Below are 18,994 nucleotides of genomic sequence, written 5' to 3'. Positions count from 1 at the left end.
CTATATGACACGGTTTCACCAAAATGTGACCACCGATTTATTGGTCTGTTGGTCAAAGGATGTCCAGTTAGTTATGATACATTTCTTTACATATTACAGCATGACTCCAGGCAGTGGTGTTTACATACTTGTGTTTTTTGCCCTTCAAAATAAAAGTCCCAATACTGTCTACCCTGAATGTGGAGAGGAATATTTAGACACTACCTACTGTAACTACAGTGCAGGAAACAGGGGGTGTGATGATGTTAAATTGAAGCTGTTGGACACACAGAGGTGTTTCTTGTGTCATACAGATGTAAGCTGATTTTAAAACTTGTTTTCTAAAAACCTGGTGCCTTACTCCACCTCACCCTGTCATTACACAGGCAGTTCAAGTGTTTCTCGTTACCCCCCACACCCCACTCCCACCCCCACTCCCACTCCTACTACAGTGAACAGCGTGAGATAAAACAGCTAGCTACAGCATTAATCTAAGTCTCAATTTGACATCGGTCAAGGCATTCAAGCATTCCATGTTTATATCACTGAAAGTAAAGCAATAGCCTCTTCAGCTACTATATTAACATGAGTGTAGATAATAGAGAGAAACAACTAAGCCCGGCCTGGTTCAGGCGCAGGCTTTTTTGAGTAGAAACCTCCTAAGAAGAGTCTACACTGCGACAGCACTGTCCTGGTGTCAGGTCTGGTGACTTATTGCATGCTGTCAGCCCTCTTCAATCCATCTGAGGTGAGATCCAGACATGCTAGCACTGCCGGTCCAGCAGTCTAAAGCTTTGTTTGGCACCCTCATCCGCCTCCCACAGCCACACCCACACACCCCAGTGTCCTTGTCCACCTGGTACCCACAGGTTAGCAGCTCCTCTGGATACGGTTCCTCCTACTCTTGGTCCAGACTATGTCAGGATGACTGCATGAGGCCCGTCAGCCGCTTGCCTGTCAGGGACTTGCCCTGGGAGGAAATGAAGAGCAAAGGAGGTGAGGCTGACAGCCATCAAATGGCCATCAACATAAAAGCTTTTCTGAAGACTTAGAAAGCACAGAGAGGGGAGGACCAAAAATACATTAAGAAATGAATAAGTGAGCAATGCTGTGGGAAACTATAACCTTATGTAAGGCTTACATAACATTTATCTTTTCTTTCTCTTGTTTTGTTATGATTGGTGGTTGGTGAAAAGGCTTCAGATAGCATCAAATATAGCAAAGCTAATAGTGTAATCCCTTCAGCTGTACAGTAATGCCTCCCTTTTTGCATTTGTCCTGCATCTTCCTGTCAATATTCCCACAATATGTTCTCAGTCATGCAGCTGGACAAATTAACTTGTGCCACTGACAGCTTCTTCTCCTCAGCAGACCCTGCCCTGAAACCAGCATTAAGGAGGAAAGAACATGTCCCCTCAGGGAAGGAGCCAAAGTGCAGCCAAGCGTTGGATTCACTGAGCACAGGCAATAATTACAGCCAAACTTAGCAAGTAGCAACTACAAAAAGACCTTTCAGCTCTCCAGCATGTCAGCGAAAGACTGAGAAATACACCATAAGTACAGTAACTGTACATTTTTATGTCTACTGTGTGAGAACTACAAATATTGATACTTTAATAATACTTTAATAAGCGGTTTTAGGAGTTAGAAGACAGGCAGCAGGACACTCACCACACTGCGAGTGAACTTTTCCAGAGAGGTGCGGCGCCCCTGTTCAGTTTCAGGCTGTGGGGTCACAGAGCAGCACGGATTAGTGTTCAAAACTAGCACTGTTAAAATGCATCTCTCACTATAATTTAACCAAAGGGGTTGCAAGCAGACTTTGACCAGGATCAACCTGTGCCCCAGTTTGGAGGCTGCATACCTGCATAATCTATGCACAATTTAGTCATTTAAAAAGTCTATATTATGAGGCCCAGGAAGTAAAAACACCTACACATGCACACATATAGTGTAAGTGTATTTGTTTTGTGTATCTTGTGGTTGTCCAGGTCACTTTGACACTGGCTGAACACTGTCACAGACTTCTGTGACACTGACAGTGTACCACTTTCTATTTTAAAATGTCAGCTGTGAATGCTAAAAAAACATTTTGAGATTATGCCTCTATAAAAAGCAGCCTCAGCAGAGATGCTTACTTTCTTCCTGGCCATCAGCAGGTCCTGGTACACGTTGGAGCGCAGGAAACGTGTATAGCTGTCACTTTTCATCAGCTTGTAAATATGGTCCTAGGGGAAGAAAAAACAACAAACAAAAAAATATCAGAAAATGTTCTTATCAGCAGAGGGAGGCCAATTTTCATCTGTACAAATGTATTATATAAAATATAGTGACTGTGCTAATGATATATTACAGAGCAGCTTAATGAGACAGTCTCAGAGGGAGAGGAAGCTTGTAACACACTGCCAAGTAACTGACGGCTGCAGAAATATTGTCTTTATTGAACTCTTCTCTCATAAGCCTGTAACAGAAGAGGAAATTGATAGACACTGCACAACCTCCCCCCTCAAAACACCACCTCCCCCCTCCGTCCCTCATCTGTCTCCCAGCGAGGCGTATTCTCTGGAAATCACTCCACAATATAAACCCATTAGTAGATTCTGGTGAAGCATGTAAGAAAGACAAATGGGGCAGACAATAGTGTGGGATCGAGCCGCTGAAGGGGCATCGGATCACTCTGAGAGATGGAAATTAAAAGGGAGATAATAGCACTTTGGAACAGAGCCTTTGGCCTCAGATAAGACAAATAGACCTATTATATGTAGATAAGATATCCTGATGTTCGTTTAAAGAAAAGGTTTGACATTTTAAAAGAGATGGGAACATCAAAACACTCATCACTCCTATAAAAATGATGCTACGGCAAGTTAGCTTAGCATAAAGCTTATATGAAGCATTTATATGATGTCGGAATAACTGAAAAAAATCAGATTTGCACACTGCTTTCGTACTTTTAGCCAATGCCAAGCTACAGGTGTACTATTTAGTTCTGTTTGGTTTAGTTCATCAATCACTTAACAGCATCCACTTTATGTGTAAACTTTGCAGGGCACATTAATATGATGGCTAATAGATTGAGTCAGATTATAATGAGACTGCAGAACATTTATCACTACAGTACATTTCTCATTCCCACACTTCATACCTCAGTCTATTTACCAGCATTAACAGGTTGGTGGGTTTCAGTTTATCCAGACACGTTAACCTTTCAGAGGACCACCGGGAATATTTGGAGTTGGTTGTTCTGCTCAAAGAGACTCTGTGTGGCATTTAGGAGAGCACACTCTCCCTTAGAGTGTAATAAATGCCTCTTATATATTATATTATAATGTTTCATTAAAACACTGAGTGAAGGACTATGTGCAGATATACAGTGTGTGGACCAGTGTATGTTGGACAGTATGAAAAACATCAAAAAAAAGGATTTAGATTTAGTGCTCTGACTCCATGTTTACAACACACTGCCTGGGTCTTACATTCCCCACCTGTGCGTCCTCATAGCTGTACCGTCCAGGGTCTTTCAGGTTCTGGCTGGTGCGTTCGTAGCTGTGGGAGTCCAGGTTGATGGAGCTGGGTGCCCCCTCTGCCAGGAACTCCGCCCAGATCTCCTGAGCCCTCTGTGCCACTTCCTGCTGGGGCATCCTCTTCAGGTCCTGCACCGCCAGCCAGAACCTGCAGAAACACAGGTTCAAAGACACATCAGTGTCTAATCTTTGAAAAGCTGAGCATGTGTATGCGGTGTCAGACAGCAGAGGCAGCAGAGAGCTGCTGCCTGAGAGTCCCCACTATTAATGTGTATCTATATTGATCTGTGGACTGGTTTAGCAATATAGAGAGAAACACCTCTGGGCCCTGCTGCTCTCACTCTCCATTTCTCACTCACTGTCACGCTCTCTTTCTGTGCTGCTCCTCCAAAGCTCCCTCATAAAACCAAAAGCAATTAAAGGTACAAAAAAGCAGAGGGAGGGAGACAGGGGTGAGGAGACTGGTGGTATAGCTCAAGGGTGAACAGTGATATGCTCTGTCTCTCAGCATATGTGTGTGTGTGTGTGTGTTTTATCTCCCTCTGGCTCGGAGGCATCAGCCTCCATGCTATCAGTTCATCCCCACACGCTTCTCTTACTCTCTCTCCAGCTTTCAGTGATGCTCTCTCTCTCTCACACAGTACACAAACACCCACTTACTGCTGCTCTTGTGAATAAAATCATGAACATGATGTAGTGTGTAAACCTGTAGGTCTAAATGAAGGATGAATTTAATATTTGGACTGTGAAATCAACAACCTCATTAATTTAGACACACACTCCTGAAGATGAATGGGTGATTAGGCATGCTGTGTGGATGTGTTTCTTCTGGATCGGTACAGATCTGAAACACACTCACATTTAAACAATAGATTTATTTCAGATGAATTTGCTGAAGAAAATTCCAGACCTTGACAGAGTCCATTTTTCCATACTGACTATCCTGTATTAGCAAGGGCTAAATTATAGGCTTGTGTCCTCAGGATTCTCAGGAGCTGTGAGCTGGCAAACCTTCACTTAATTGTTCCTCCATGTTTACAGTGTGTTTGTGAGCTTCAGCATCCACGGTGGCAAAGAGAAAATGGTTTTCTGGCTATTTTCAGAGCTGTAAAAGCTTTTCAAAGACTCTCCTAACAAGTGAAGATGTACAAATGTACTACTGAGGTGCTTTAATTTGAAATGCATGTTGGTGAGCTGGGGTTTTTTAAATGACCTTTAAAAATCCAACTTTCTCCCACGTTTTCAGGCTTTACTTCTAACAAACCTGTGCAGCACCATTGAAGCATCTTTTGCACTTACCGTAGATTTTCTGAGCTAAACTCTGACTCCAGGAACTTGAGAAAGAGCTCCTGTCCTGCCGGGTCCTTCAGGGCTTCCTCCAGAGAGAAACCCCACTTCTTCACTCGCTGCTGGCTGGGCTCCTTACTGAGAGACAGACCAAGAGCATGAACATCGACCTGAAGCTACTGCAGGACATTAAAAGTGATGAAATAACAAGAAGAGGGCACAGCATGGGGAGGACATGAAGAGCTGAGCTCTGACTGAAGGTGAGGATGTCTCAAAGGGCCAGTATTGGCATCTGAAAAGCTGCTCATTATGACACTGTTCATTTTCTCCTATGCTGCAATTAATCAATCCTGATGAAGTATTAAGCCACATTAGGCACAATGATTATACATCTGCTCTAATTAATTCACACATAAGTCAGAGCACAGTGCAGCAAGGAATCACCTTTCACTCCTTTAACCTCCTTTAGATCTATTGATAACAATTCAGCAGAGGATCAATCATTTGCTCTCATATTTATATGAAATTTGTTTACGCTGATGTTAGTACCTGGCCTCCAAGTCCCAGAGGGAGGGGTCATCACTGGTCCAGGGGTTGGATGGTTCCGGTGCCGTCAGAAACGGGTCATACTCCATGTACTGCTCAGTGTAGGTTATCAGACTGCCACAGAAACATCACAGCAGAGGGTGAGAACACAGCCGGTCAGAATTATGAGATCACTATGTCCTGTTTGCATGTAAACGGGAAGTTCTCTGAAGAAACATCTGTTCAGTGACTCTGCTCAGACACAAACCCCTTCTCTTTGAGATAAACAGGATCTGAGGGAGGCAGTGAGGCAGAATGAGCTTCAAATCAGCAAAAACACAAACCTGAAAATGTTTTCCTGTTCACAGCTTGAACAGTGAGACAAAAATGTCTCTCTGTCCAGGAGATGTTTGTTGAGACGTTTGTTTCATACAATTACAGCTCTGGCTGAGAGCATACATATTGTGAGCAGCATTGTAACATTCAGCAGCCATCTGGCTTCATCCCAGTGTGTATTTTATCAGTTTTTATACTGTTAAAAAGACTTTGGTGCATCTGTACTTGCCTTATGTTGTTGTTCCTTAATGTTCCCATATGCCTGAGATTTCAGCAGTATTGTCGTACTCAGGCGTGAAAGCAGAAACAAACCAAACATCACCAAGTGGCTGTGTGCACCCACATACAGTACAAGTGATTTTCTCACCACACAACACATTTTGAAATGGACAAATTCCTGCTGATATATAAAGAAGTACACACTGTACCGTACTGTCATCCTGTTTGATTGATTTTGTTTTATAGGTCGGGTTTATGCCCCACACTTTCTGCTCTGTGGAGCACCAATTAAGTTGGGCTCAGTGTGTGAAGTCAGGATGTTAAAGGGTAACTGGGAGCAGAGCAGCGGAGCAGCACATCACTTTTTTCTACTCTGTTTCCAAGTAATGGCTATCCTGACCGACTGAGCAGAACACTGCAGACTATCAGTCACAGGGAGGAACCACAACACATATACATGCTCGCATCTGTCTACAAGTTCATCTTTAAACTTACAAGGCTCACAAAATGTGACAAATTGTGCTTGTGCAACAGACCTGAAGCTGCCCTCACATTTGTCTTGAAATTCTATTTTATATTGCAAGCCCAGGAGAAACCACAGCAACACGTCCAGCAACATGTGACCTCTGACCCAACTCACTCCCAAACAACACCTCCACCACCTCTCTGAAATCAAAGCTTCTTTTTTTATCTCTCTCTCTCTCTCTGCTCCTAACAGCCAAACTGAAACCAGCACAACCTCACACTGAGTGTCAAAATCAAAACGACCTCTATCTGACACTGCTCAAGGAGAGATGGAGTTAAAAGGTAAAAGCCAGCAGAGCTGTCTGATTATGGATGGCCAGACAGACAGAGTGCAGCAGGTGCTCCTTCAGACAGACATGCCCATCAGAGTGTGCGGTAACTGTAACGTCTGTGATATGCTGTACCTTTCAGCAACTTTGGACATCTTCATACAGTGACGATCCAGCTGGGTGTTCAGGAATAAAATCTAAAAGAGGACGGCAGTAGTCAGTGTTTGTGCAGGTTTTGTAATAGAAGGAAAACATGTAGGAAGTAGGAAACACTTCAGAAATCAATACTGCAGCATCTACAATATTAGACAAAAGAATCAGTAAAATTTTGTTCCATATTGGCTAAAAATCCTTTAACCCTTTGAACCCAAAGCAGTTTATTCCCCATGGGCTCAATTAACTAGACTGTTGAATCAATGTCTTTGATTTGTAATTTTGTTATACTGTGTTTTATAATTTGCTGAATCTTTGCCAGGTAATCAGGAGTTGCTGGTAAATCCACCATGGCTTGTCTGAGGGGTGCAAATTTCTTTGTTACAGAATCTTGTTAAAGTGTTTATTTTGGTAAATATTTACTTGAGACTTGCAGAATAAAGTGGTATGAAAGCTTAGCTGACATTAGCATCCATATGTCACACATGATGCCTTCAAAGACCATGAGAAAGGCCATTGCAGCTGAGTTAGGGTTTAAGAGGGGTTAAGAGGGTTAATGGGTCTTCTTGTGTATTTTAATCTTCCAGTTCATCATTTTCATCATCAAATTGGTCAATAATGTGCACCATTTGGCTGATTTCACCTCTTTCTCCACGTCCTCCTTGGTGCCTTTCCTGCAGTGGTGTGAGGGAGTGTGTATGGGACTCTGGGACTGCGTTCCTTCCTCTGTCAAACCGTACACTGACTGAACATAAGGGAGAGACAGACAACGTGCACTTCAGATTTTCCTGCTGTGTGGACACTGTAAATTTCCAAGTCTTCCTTTGCTGCCATTTTATGTATCATACCTTCTTAACTCTTTGAGGATTCTTCAAGCGTCTGCATTTCCTGATGTCCATCTCAGTTGTGTTAACACATCCAGGCTACAAGAAAAACAACCAAACAATAGCTCTGCACTGATCTTAAATGTAACACCTATTGTTTTACCCCAAAGAAAGCTATGGGAGGACAGAAAAGACCATCCGACCAGTAATCTCACGTAGACAGCAGCTTACCACAGGTCTGTGCACATCCCAGAAGGCTCTCTCCTGACTGTCTAGAATCTTCCTCTCAGTTTTATCCTTTTTCCTGTCGATCCTGCAGATGAGATCAGTCGGTGTGAGAAACACAGCATTACACAGTGTGTCACATTCAAATCAGAACTGTAGGATGAGAGGATGAGTATGGAGTGCGGCAGTGTATCTTTCATGGACTTTTTTTGTATGCATTTTGTATGCATTATGGACAGCAAAATCAGGAAGCAGAGAAGAACATGTCAGTGGATTGCTCTTAAAACAGTGCTGTCCAAATTATTTTTAGTTATTCTTACTGTCCGTTTGTTTTTATATGTAGGCCACACACAAACTGAGCACAGCATTAGCTGAAGCAGGCCACAGGGTCCCAGTTTCCCAGCCCACATCAGCTGATAATTCCCTTTTACACTCTCACAGGCGCTCTAAGCTGCTTTAGCTTTTTGCTGCTCTTGCAAGAGGCTTTGAAACCCTCCTACCATCCTTCTCCCTTGTCATTGATGCATGCTCTGTACAGTATTTCAGAGGGGGGTGCTCTCCCAGTCTTAGGCTATGAACATATGTTGCAAAAAAACTGAACTGATATAATAATAATATCATTCAATATCATTGTTTTTGTCCAAAAACCAAATATTGGACAAACGCTGACAGGCAGAACAGCCCACAGAAATAAACAACATTTTAAGTTGTAATAATAAGCCCACATTCAGCCTGGCAATCTGAATGTGGGCTTATTATTACAACTTAAAATGTTGTTTATTTCTGTAAATGTGACTCACATCTGACTTTTTCAGGTCTGTACAGACACACAAATCTGATTGTTAATTATGTTTGTCAAATCAGACATGAGTAACTCCTGGATGCTAAATGACATGTAGGCATGTCATGTAAATGAGAATGACCATGTACGAATCAATGCAGCTTTTTGTCAAACATGTGCTGCCATTTACCTGCAGTGGCAGCGCAATAAAGTCAAACAACACTGGAGTGGACAAAAGGTGCAAAAAAAAAGGTGCAGTGACTGTCAAGATGCTTGTAAGACACTTGTAATTATGAATATGAATCAATAGCATTCCCCAAAAAAGATAAGAAGATCCACTTTTAGGTGAGAGCAGCAGACTCATGGTGCCTCTATTACAGAAGGGTTAGAGTCTGTCAGAAACATTCAGTGCTCATGCTATAGAAGGTCGCATTGTTATTTCACTGCATTGTTTGTTCTTTTACTTTAGGTGTGAATGACATCAGTGCACGCTGTGTAGTTTTAAGTGTTGCCTTGGTAACAGAGCTCACTTACTTGACCTGGGCCTCAGCCTGCATGTAGATAAACTCCCACTTTCTGGCAAAGGCTCTCTGCAGCCTGGCCAGGTTCTCCTTTTAGAGAGGAAAGAGAGACGCCATGTCAAAAACATTTCTTAAAAAAAAACAAAATAGATGAAGACCTGTCACAGATACAAAGTTTGAGTCTGCTGCGAGAGGCAATTTCGATCACATATCATCACAGACACACACTGGTCTGACCTTTAACAGGTTGTGTTTTCCTGCCTCGAGCTTGACACACAGATCAATACAAGTAGCTTAGAGGAAAGGTTCAGCACTCACCGCCTCATAATCTGCCAGCTCCAGCCTCGTCTTATTCTGCATGGTCCGCTTGCACAGGTAGATGGCTGAGGGAGAAAAGGAATTTATCAGTGTACACATTCCCCTCGTTCCAGCCACTCATCAGCGCATCTCTCACTCTTTTTGTACCTGCCTCACCTCTCCTCAGCAGTCAGGCTACAAAATGTAATCAGTCTTTATCTGCCTGGACACCTTTCTGTTGCTATGAGAGTGAAGAGGCACTAAACTCCAGATGAAGGGCAGGAAGTGGAACTGTAACTCTGTCACCTGTTCCTCTTCAGTACTTCAATACTTAGTTGTTATATGTTGGCATAGTGTTTGATACATATTATAATAACATACACCATACAATAAACATTGGCATAATTTGCTTTGACGCTATCTGTTGTAAATACCAGTAACTTTGATCTCTCTGACACTGATTTCTATGGTTACGCGCACACATTTCCATGTAGTATTGCAGTCACCTGTATATTTGAATGTAAAAGCCCCTAAAGCAAATACTAAATACTACTTTTTTATAGAAGCTGTTTAACTAAGTTACAAATCCTTATTACAAAATAAGTATATATATGACATCAGAGTTTTTGGGACCAAGATCGGGGGATGACTACTAGGAAATGTGGACAGCAAGCTGTCAGTGATTTGAATATATCGATGGCCAAACCTCCACAGAGACTGACCAGGTCTCTCCCTTGAACCCGCTGATACATTGCAAAAGAAAACCTAATCCTCCTGTTTTCTTTCTGTTACACTACAATTGTGAATTAAGTACAACTGTTTTAGCATTGAAGACACCTAAGATAAAGTCTATGTGACTGTGTCAATAGAATGTGTATCACAATTTCAGTCTCTTACAATTTTTCATAGATATTTGAAAGTTATGGTTTGAGTAAGGTGTCATGCTTGATGTTTATTTAAAATATGTTTCATGTCTAAATTGTTCTTCCACATCTTTAAACTTTGTGCCTTTTTAATCATGAGCCTGGCTGGTTTTTTCATCTTTCAATTTTTATAGATCTTTGCAACTCACATGAGCGACTTTATTTTTTTTCATAAACAAGCCTAATGTCATCTTCAGCCTTGCCTCTGAATCGGAATCATTTTTATAACTTTGTTTTAAGACAAGTTAAGTTTTTCACATAAATACACAAATTCTGCTAAACTTTACGCTGCTTTAACGGCAGTGAGAAAAGTGGAAGTGAAGCCCCGCTACTCACTACGCCCTTGGGAAAGTTCACTTTGAGCTATCATGGAAAGGGACAGCCACATCAGCAGCCCACTCACATCTTAGTGAGCATCCAGCTCCACTCATATATCAGGCTATGGCCTCTTCACATCACACAATAATAGGGGTTGATAACAAAATTTGAAATATTTAAATCAGAAAACGTATTTACATCTTCAGAATCAGTTTAGTCATCTCATAACGTCAACGTGTTTACCATAATGTTTACATAGGTTGTACACAGAAATACAGGGAGCCCATGTTTAGATCTTTGCCCAGAGCATCACACTGCTCTCAGAAATTCACTTTTTCCAAAGTACATTCTGCAGCTACCTCCTCTCAAGGCAAACAACACCCAGCTGCCCACATGATGGTAAAAGAAATTAATCAAAAAGGCCAGGTGCCACCTCCTGCTATTGGTTCGTGGTCAGGCTGATCTCACTCTGACCGTGTCACATACAGAAGCAAAAGCCATAGGTAACTTTCTCCTATTGTTCAGCTTGAATAGTTGTTTGATAGACTACCTTTTCAGGCAGTGAATCATATTGATGAAAGTAAAGGTGTTGTTACCGTGGTAACAGACTCAAAACATGATGTTTTAAGTATTTTTATGCATTCAAAGAGAATCTACCCAGGTTCTCCTGATTGAAAAGTCCAGTACAAGAGTATCACCACAATCATTCTTACCTTCAGCAAGCTGTGACGCCCTGTGTGTTCTGACACCTTTCTATCAGAGCTGGTATTAAGGTTTTTGACTCTTTACACCACTGGTGCTGGAAATGGTGCCAAAAATGGCGCCAGCAGTTTATTTCCCTACCAAAACTGCTTCCTTTTTTGTGAGTGTGTTTTTGTGTTTGATTATTACTTGGACAGATCAAAATGTGCTATTCTTTTAAAGACAAATTTTCTTAAAACTATAATATGGAATGGCAATTATATCCAAGCTCATTTAGAAAGCTACAAAAATACTGAAAAATTGGGACGTATTTCCTGGAGTGCCTCACCGTAGTCCGTATTCTCAGGCTCCCAGCAGTGGGACGGCCAGAAATATGGCGCCTGAGGAGGAAAGAAAAGCAAAAGATGAGAGACAAAAGCCAAGCTGCTGATTTGTCTGCTGGAACATCTGCAACACTGCAAATTATCAGTCAAAACTATTTGATGATGAGTGATGATGATGACCTTTGCGAGGCACAGCAGTGAGCATGATTACGTTGTTCTACAATGAGAGCAATCAAAATATTTTTGTTTATCAGGATTCAGAACAGCTGAGTAAAACTTCTTCCTGCAGCCTGTGGTGCAACAGAGTCCATGTGGTCTGGAACACTTTTTCAAACGTCTTCAGGAAAAAAAACTCTTGGACACAACACATCACAACACGACAAATGTTAAAGGCACTCTAAAACCTGATTAATCCGGCTTGAAGGTCTTCTCCCTTTAGTTTCATGGAAGACAGGTGCTACATGGTGTTAATTGCTTTCATTTGCCTCCTTTGTGTTTCCTTTTCTCTTGTATCTTGATTTTCCAGCAAAATTAAATACTAAATGCCAGTGATTATCTTTATGAAAGTTCTCTGCTACGGCAAATGGCCCTCTGCCTCCATCTCTATATTCCATTGTCTTCACTTCCACTTCACTTTGAAGGAGGAGGACTAAGGTCAAGGCACAGCCATGTGCAGCACCGTCTGCTTTAATTAAACTGCTCCTCCAGCTTCAATGGAGATCCAACCCTTCAGCTCAGCTCTCTATAGATACACAGTTACACAGCTGTACAGATACTTCACATTGTAATCTCGCCACGTGCCGCTTTGCCATTCTCCACTGAGGAATATGAAAACATTGTTTTCTTTTTTTAATTAGGCCATTCAGCATATATAAGCCCAGCATAATTAATCTGTGACTTTAATGGCACTGTTATCTGTGAACAATGAAGGAGGAGGAAAATGTCGGCATGCTCTGTGTTGTGCACTACACTGTACTGTGTGTGCATCTGTTTCCCAAAGCTGCTTCCCTTACTTGCTCAATAAATATTTTAATACAGTGCCATTTATTTTTAATAGGGTCACAGGATTCCTGCATACTACTATAGAATTGGTACAGGGCCTTTTGTCATCAACATCAAGACTGGTGCATTGTATTTGCATAACAGAACAACAGCAGTTTTAATTTCACACAGGAAGGCCTTGCTGGATGTTTACTTCTCCAAATACTAAAAAAGAAAATCTTGTGAATGATTTGGTACAGAAGATGCAGGGCAGGTTAGGGTTAGGTTATTTAAGGTCACATCATAAAGGTCCTTCCTTTGTTTTCTTCCTTTCTCTCTATAAAACAGTCTCTTCAAGCCATTCAGGTCAGCTGCCACATCATAAGAGGATAAGTACTACCTTGCAGCTGTTTTAAACATGTACAGTGGAACCACAAACAACAACAGATTAAGTCTATTTATAATAAGAAGACATGCAACCAGATGTGCATGCAGAGATTACAACTTATTGACAAAAAGACTTTCCTCTGAGAGAAAGGAATTCTGTTTCTGATTATTACAAAATGACATTTTCTGTAGGCCTTCTTACATATTTTGGCACATACTTATGGTTAATGTATGATTTATCTCATGTATCTGGTAAAAAAAAACAGTGAAATCATCAATGTCATATACCTATTTCAATCTACTAGACATGTAACTTTAGACAGCAACAGCAATGGCCTTCAATTCCTCTGTCTTATCACTTCCTGCTCACCTGAAAGCGGTAGAAAGTGCCATCGTCTTTGAGGGAGAGGACATGGTCTGAGATGGGGAAAAAGTACCCCTGAGCTGCGATAAGACCCCCAATGTGCATGGCCTCTGCTGTAAAAGGAACAGAATAGATCACAGCGGGGTGCCTCAACATGCCACACATCATCTGTCATGCATTTTCTATACTGATGGAATTATTGCAGCGGAAAGTCAGACTCTCATAAAAGACAAAACAAAAATAAGGCAATATATCAGCTGCCAAATACAATTAACTTCACAATATAATAATTTAGCGAAGCTGAGAATTTGAATAAAAACTATATTTACATGCATTTATTTGACTAGCTATATTCAATACCTTGATCCTCTATGGAGAGATTCTTCATCAGCCACTGGACAATATCTGCACCTGAATCAGGTCAGGCAGGGAGAGACAAATGACTACACTTGTTACAAAGACACACTGAGGTATGGGTTAGAAACACACATCCATGAAATTAGAATTTTTGAAACAAACGCAAGTGCCAGTGCAGGGACAGCATTATATAGCCTGCTAGGTAAACATCTAAAAATGCTGTTATTACAGTATTATCTAATCTGTGCTTCCTGAGCGAGGTGGTGTTTAATTCCCCATCATTCATTAGTTTTCTTGCCCTGCAGCACTCAGCTGCAAACATTTGAGCTTCTGTTCTGCACATCCATCTGCTGCTATAGTACTTGTGTTTATTGATATGCTCTGCTTATGGCATATTGGGGTGATGCATCTCCCATAAATGCAAGGACTGAGAGGGTGGAAAGGGGGAAGAATGTTAATAGCTTTTATTTGTTTTCATCATTGTTTAGGGTGTGTGTCAAAGCCTCCAGCTGTGGCTCCAAACTGTTAGACGTGATTTAGGTTATCAGTCAAAGCGATTACAGCCACTAGGCAAGATAGCTGACATCCATCCTTGCCTGCCAGGTCAAACTAGCCAATAACTGTTTTTATTTTCAAAAACTTTATACATATTTTGATGGGAGTACACATGAGTGCAGTGCAGCACACCTACAAATCCAGATCTACTGAAGCACTCGGGGGTTGACTGTCTTGCTTACGGGCACCTTGACAGTAGGAGGACAACATTACTCATTCCTTCTCCACACTCACTCTGTCTTTCTCAAACATTTAATCATATGTTGTCCTCCCACTTTCCCCCCCAGCTATTCAGCTATTCTCCAGTGAACCATGGCATAAGTAACAGCCTTAACAGAAACAGAATGAGATGCAGCCACAACACATCACAATCTGGGTGCAGGGTTTTAACTCAGCTGGAGATGTTCTATAAGGAACGTCAAGACTAGAAAATATACAGTTAGGGAAAAATGATTTGATTGAACCCCTACTGATATTGAAAGTTTGCCCACTGACAAAAACAGTAATGAATCAATTCATCAATGAATGAAGGTCCCTTTGATAAACGTGCTTTAGTACTTGGTGGCAACATTTGTTTTGGCGATCACAGGGGTCAGCCGTCTCTGTAGTTGGCCACAAAGTTTGCATACATCATGGGGGATTTTGTCCCACTCCTTTTTGCAGATCCTTTCCAAGTCAATAATGTTTCGTAGCTAATGTTTGGCAACTCAAACATTCAGCTCCCTCCACAGACTTCTATGGGATTAAGGTCTGGAGACTGACTAGGCCACTCCAAGACCTTAACATGCTTCTTCTTGATCAATCCTTTGTGGCCTTTGCTGTGTGTTTTGGATCATTGTCATGCTGGAATACCCACCCATGACCCATTTTCAATGCCCTGGCTAAGGGAAGGAGGTTCTCACTCAAGATTTGATGGTACATGGCCCCTTACATCCTCCCTTTGATACGGTTGATTGTCTCTACCTCCATGTTTGACAGTGGGGGCGGTGTTCCTCCTCCAAACACGGCGAGCTGAGTTGATGCCAAAGAGCTGGATTTTGGCCTCATCTGACCACAACACGTTCAGCCAGTCCTCCTCTGAATCATTCAGATGTTCGGTGGCAAACTTCAGACGGGCCTGTACATGTGCTTTCTTGAGCAGGGGGACCTTGCAGGCTCTGCAGTCCTTCATGTGTGTGGTACCAACTGTTTTCTTGGTGACTGTGGTCCCAGCTGCCTTGAGATCATTGACATGTTCCTCCCAAGTAGTTCTGGGCTAATTCCTCACCGTTGTCATTATCAGTGAAACTCCAGGAGGTGAGATCTTGCATGGAGCTCCAGGCCGAGGGAGACTGGCAGTTAATTTATTCCATTTGTGAATAATTGCACCAACTGTCATTATCTCAGCCAGCTGCTTGGAGATGGTCTTTTAGCCCATTCCAGCATTGTGTAGGTCCACAGTCTTGTCCCTGACATCCTTGGAAAGCTCTTTGGTCTTGGCCATGGTGAAGAGTTGATTGATTGTGTCTTTTATACAGGTATCGAGAGAGGGCTCCAAATGTCAGCTCCTGTATAAAATACACCTGGGGGCCAGAAGTCTTGCTACTCAGATACTCAGATACTTTCTTTTTTGAAATGCATTTTTCTGGATGTTATTGTTCTGTCTTTCACTGTTCCAATAAACCTACAATTGAAATTATAGACTGATCATTTCTTTGTCAGTGGGCAAATCAGCAGGAGTTCAAATAATTGTTTTCTCTAACTGAAAGTGAGAGAAACAACTCATTCTCAGTCAATACACATATACTCCAAACAGAAAGCACCTTTTCTAAATAAATCTTTCTGGAAACTCAACAATTCTTCTCTTGTCTATCAGATTTATTTTCCAGCAGGCACTCACTGCCCATCACTGATCCAAAGTTAATGTTTGCAGTCTGCAGTGTCTGTCACTGTCAGGCCCTGACAGTGCTTTCTCTCTTCCATTTCTTACCTGTAACAACGCTGGGGATTTTGGTCATAAAACTTTTGACAGTTCTGATGGGCACACCCTCTGTCTCATCCTGGATGCGAGTGACAATGTCCTCAATCTGTAGAGAAAAACAGAGGACAGAAAAGTTCAACACTTTCCATTTGAGACAATGAGACTGTAAATTTACTATACTTAGCCTTTACATATGGCTGAACTATAATCACTTGAATCTCAGAGTCCCTCCTCTGCATTTTAAAGTTGTAATCTGTCTCATTACAGAGCCTGCCCTCTTCAAACTCTGCCTTCAAAGTGTGGATCACTGCATCTGCTCCAGTCCTCATTATTCCTAGGACATTTCTGATGATACTGTGGTGACTCATTTTTAGTCCACTAATTTAATCCTTACAGTGGGGGGGGGGGAGATAAAGCTTCGGCTCACATCCCTTATGACAACCACTAGCTGTGAAATAAGAGATACACTTAAGTGTACAATTTGGTTTGCAAATACTTTCAGTTCTAGAAACAGTCCAGTCTCACAAAATATGCTTCGGTTGGTTGATTCATATTGTGAAAGGATGTTTCTTGACCTAACTGAGCAGTAGCTGGAATTATAAACAACAATGGCATTATTATAAAGGAACACTCCAGTGTCCGAGAGAACACACTACCCCGCAACACAACAAATATGTCTGCGGATGCTCTCATTCATCCAGGTCATGTTATGTCCAGGAGTCGAGGCAACTGGACTGATGGTGAAACGTCTTAAGAAAATGATGCTTTGAGTTATTACAGATATAGAATGAAGATATCCGGAGAACTGCTCCTGTTCTGCTCCTATCAGCCTTTGTCCTTTGCATGTGCCCTCTACAAGTGTCCATAAACACCTTAGGGTGCAGTGCCAATATTGAGACAGGGCCTAAAGATAAGGAAAAGGCAGCATAAAAATATAAGTTATTTCCAACATTACAAAATGAGTTGCAGACTACAGTAAATATTACAAAATATTGTGTAAATGTTTTGTCAAAATTATGACAATATGTTTTTTGATTTTCTGACGCTGCAGTGTGGTGTGCCATTCATTCAACTACTGCCAGAGAGGCCAAAAACACTATAAGCATCACACATGTGTAGAGCCTTAAAAGTATATATTATACTGTGGTGATAAACAAATTGTGCCACAAGCAGCACCGTGTAAAAACCTCATCACTGCCCACTCTGCACTACAGTGATCAGATTGGAGTTTGATTTACTCTGGTTTTGATTGCAAGGTTGACACCCTCCTTTCTGCACAGATGCTTTTGTTGTTTGCGTCAGAGAGTGGGAAGTGAGAAGCTGGTCGCTTTGGAGACAGCTATCACAAACTACCACACAATTCAAAAGCTATATATAAACCCTGAATCAAACACTAAGTGAGGAGAGAGAGATGGCCACATATGCTTTTTACACCATCGCATTAAAGAAAAAAACAAGAAAAACATGTGCACAGACAGTCATGCATGCACGGAACTCATGATCTGAAGAAAAAAACATTCAACTTGTACAGTGCTTCTACAGTATGTCCTCATGCTGTGTGCAATTTTCTGACCCTTTCAGCTATATGAGTTTATTTATGATGTGGAGGCCAGTTCTAGCATAGCGAGAATGGTTCTAGCAGGCACCCACGCTGGGTCAAAGCTTACGTGGCTTCTTCCATAACAGACTCATATTACTTAATATGAAAAACAGACAGAACATTTACACGACTTCAGAATGTCGCCACAATGAGACAGCTCTGTGATATGCAGATCAATCTGACAATATTGCTCTGTGTACTCTAGGGTGCTCATCTGCTCATCAGGAGCAGATGAAATAGCGGATGTTGTCATGTTGTGCACTGTGTGAATATTTGTCGAATGTGTTGGATGGGATGGATAAGATTGTTGCAATAGAAAATCCTTGTCCATCTTTAGACCAACCAAGTAGTTTTAAGGGAAAATCATAAGGAGCTGCAAGTCTGAGTGGCTTATTTACAGAGAAAAGCAATGAAGGTGTTTTCTTTTCTGTTTTTGTGGCCTTCTAAATAATGTTAAAAAATAGACTTTGTGTTGTGTAGTATGGCTATAAATCTGTAATAGAGGCAGATGCAACTGTTAATCAGCCTAATATGTTTTGGCACTAAATAATTGTGCAACAATTTTTGTTTTCCCACAAATCCCCCATTTCATCAACACTTAAAAAGATCAACTGTTTTTTGTGTGGCTCATTGTTGTGATTTTTTACGAAAATACAACATAAAAAAGATTCTCATTAAGTTCACTCAACCTTGATAGACAAACTATCCAGGCTATGGGAAATATTAACAAATGGAAGTGGCATCAACCTATTGTCAATCTGGGTCTCAGCAAAGTACATTTCCCAGGCACAACAAATGCAAATATAAGAGAAGCTCAAAAGCACATCTTGTTGATTTTCCAGCACAGATGCATCCAACCATTCTGCAGATTCAAACTGACAAGCCTTCTGCTTTTACCTCTCTGGCCATCAGACTGCTGTCACCCAGTGCCTCTCTGATTGAAAAACATAAATCCTGGCGGTCTGCCATTAGCAAAGGCACAGGCAGCTTCGGGCTTCACTTCAGAATCAATATAATAATAAAATAAAAAGAATGAAAAATGACAAATGTTTACAGTAA

General features: G+C 41.5%; 1 protein-coding gene across 1 annotated transcript in view; it reads right to left on the bottom strand.

Moving 5' to 3' along the window:
* Positions 1-712: 712 nt before the first annotated feature.
* Positions 713-18,994, bottom strand: part of LOC114428578 (regulator of G-protein signaling 6-like) — a 75,680-nt gene continuing 57,398 nt past the window's right edge. Inside the window, exons 3-18 of the mRNA XM_028397128.1 lie at positions 16,345-16,441; positions 13,824-13,874; positions 13,470-13,576; positions 11,737-11,788; positions 9,487-9,551; positions 9,182-9,258; positions 7,873-7,954; positions 7,666-7,740; positions 7,461-7,562; positions 6,800-6,861; positions 5,340-5,450; positions 4,803-4,928; positions 3,465-3,651; positions 2,118-2,207; positions 1,651-1,704; positions 713-949 (exon numbers count right to left, since the gene is read on the bottom strand). Coding sequence (XP_028252929.1) covers positions 899-949; positions 1,651-1,704; positions 2,118-2,207; positions 3,465-3,651; positions 4,803-4,928; positions 5,340-5,450; positions 6,800-6,861; positions 7,461-7,562; positions 7,666-7,740; positions 7,873-7,954; positions 9,182-9,258; positions 9,487-9,551; positions 11,737-11,788; positions 13,470-13,576; positions 13,824-13,874; positions 16,345-16,441 — 1,389 coding nt within the window. The 3' untranslated portion in view covers positions 713-898. The remainder of the gene's footprint in view (positions 950-1,650; positions 1,705-2,117; positions 2,208-3,464; positions 3,652-4,802; positions 4,929-5,339; positions 5,451-6,799; positions 6,862-7,460; positions 7,563-7,665; positions 7,741-7,872; positions 7,955-9,181; positions 9,259-9,486; positions 9,552-11,736; positions 11,789-13,469; positions 13,577-13,823; positions 13,875-16,344; positions 16,442-18,994) is intronic.

Source organism: Parambassis ranga, chromosome 24 (genome assembly GCF_900634625.1).
Source record: "Parambassis ranga chromosome 24, fParRan2.1, whole genome shotgun sequence".
Classification (NCBI taxonomy): Eukaryota; Metazoa; Chordata; class Actinopteri; family Ambassidae; genus Parambassis; species Parambassis ranga.
Note: the sequence above shows the minus strand (reverse complement) of the source record. Positions and strands in the feature narration are given on the sequence as shown.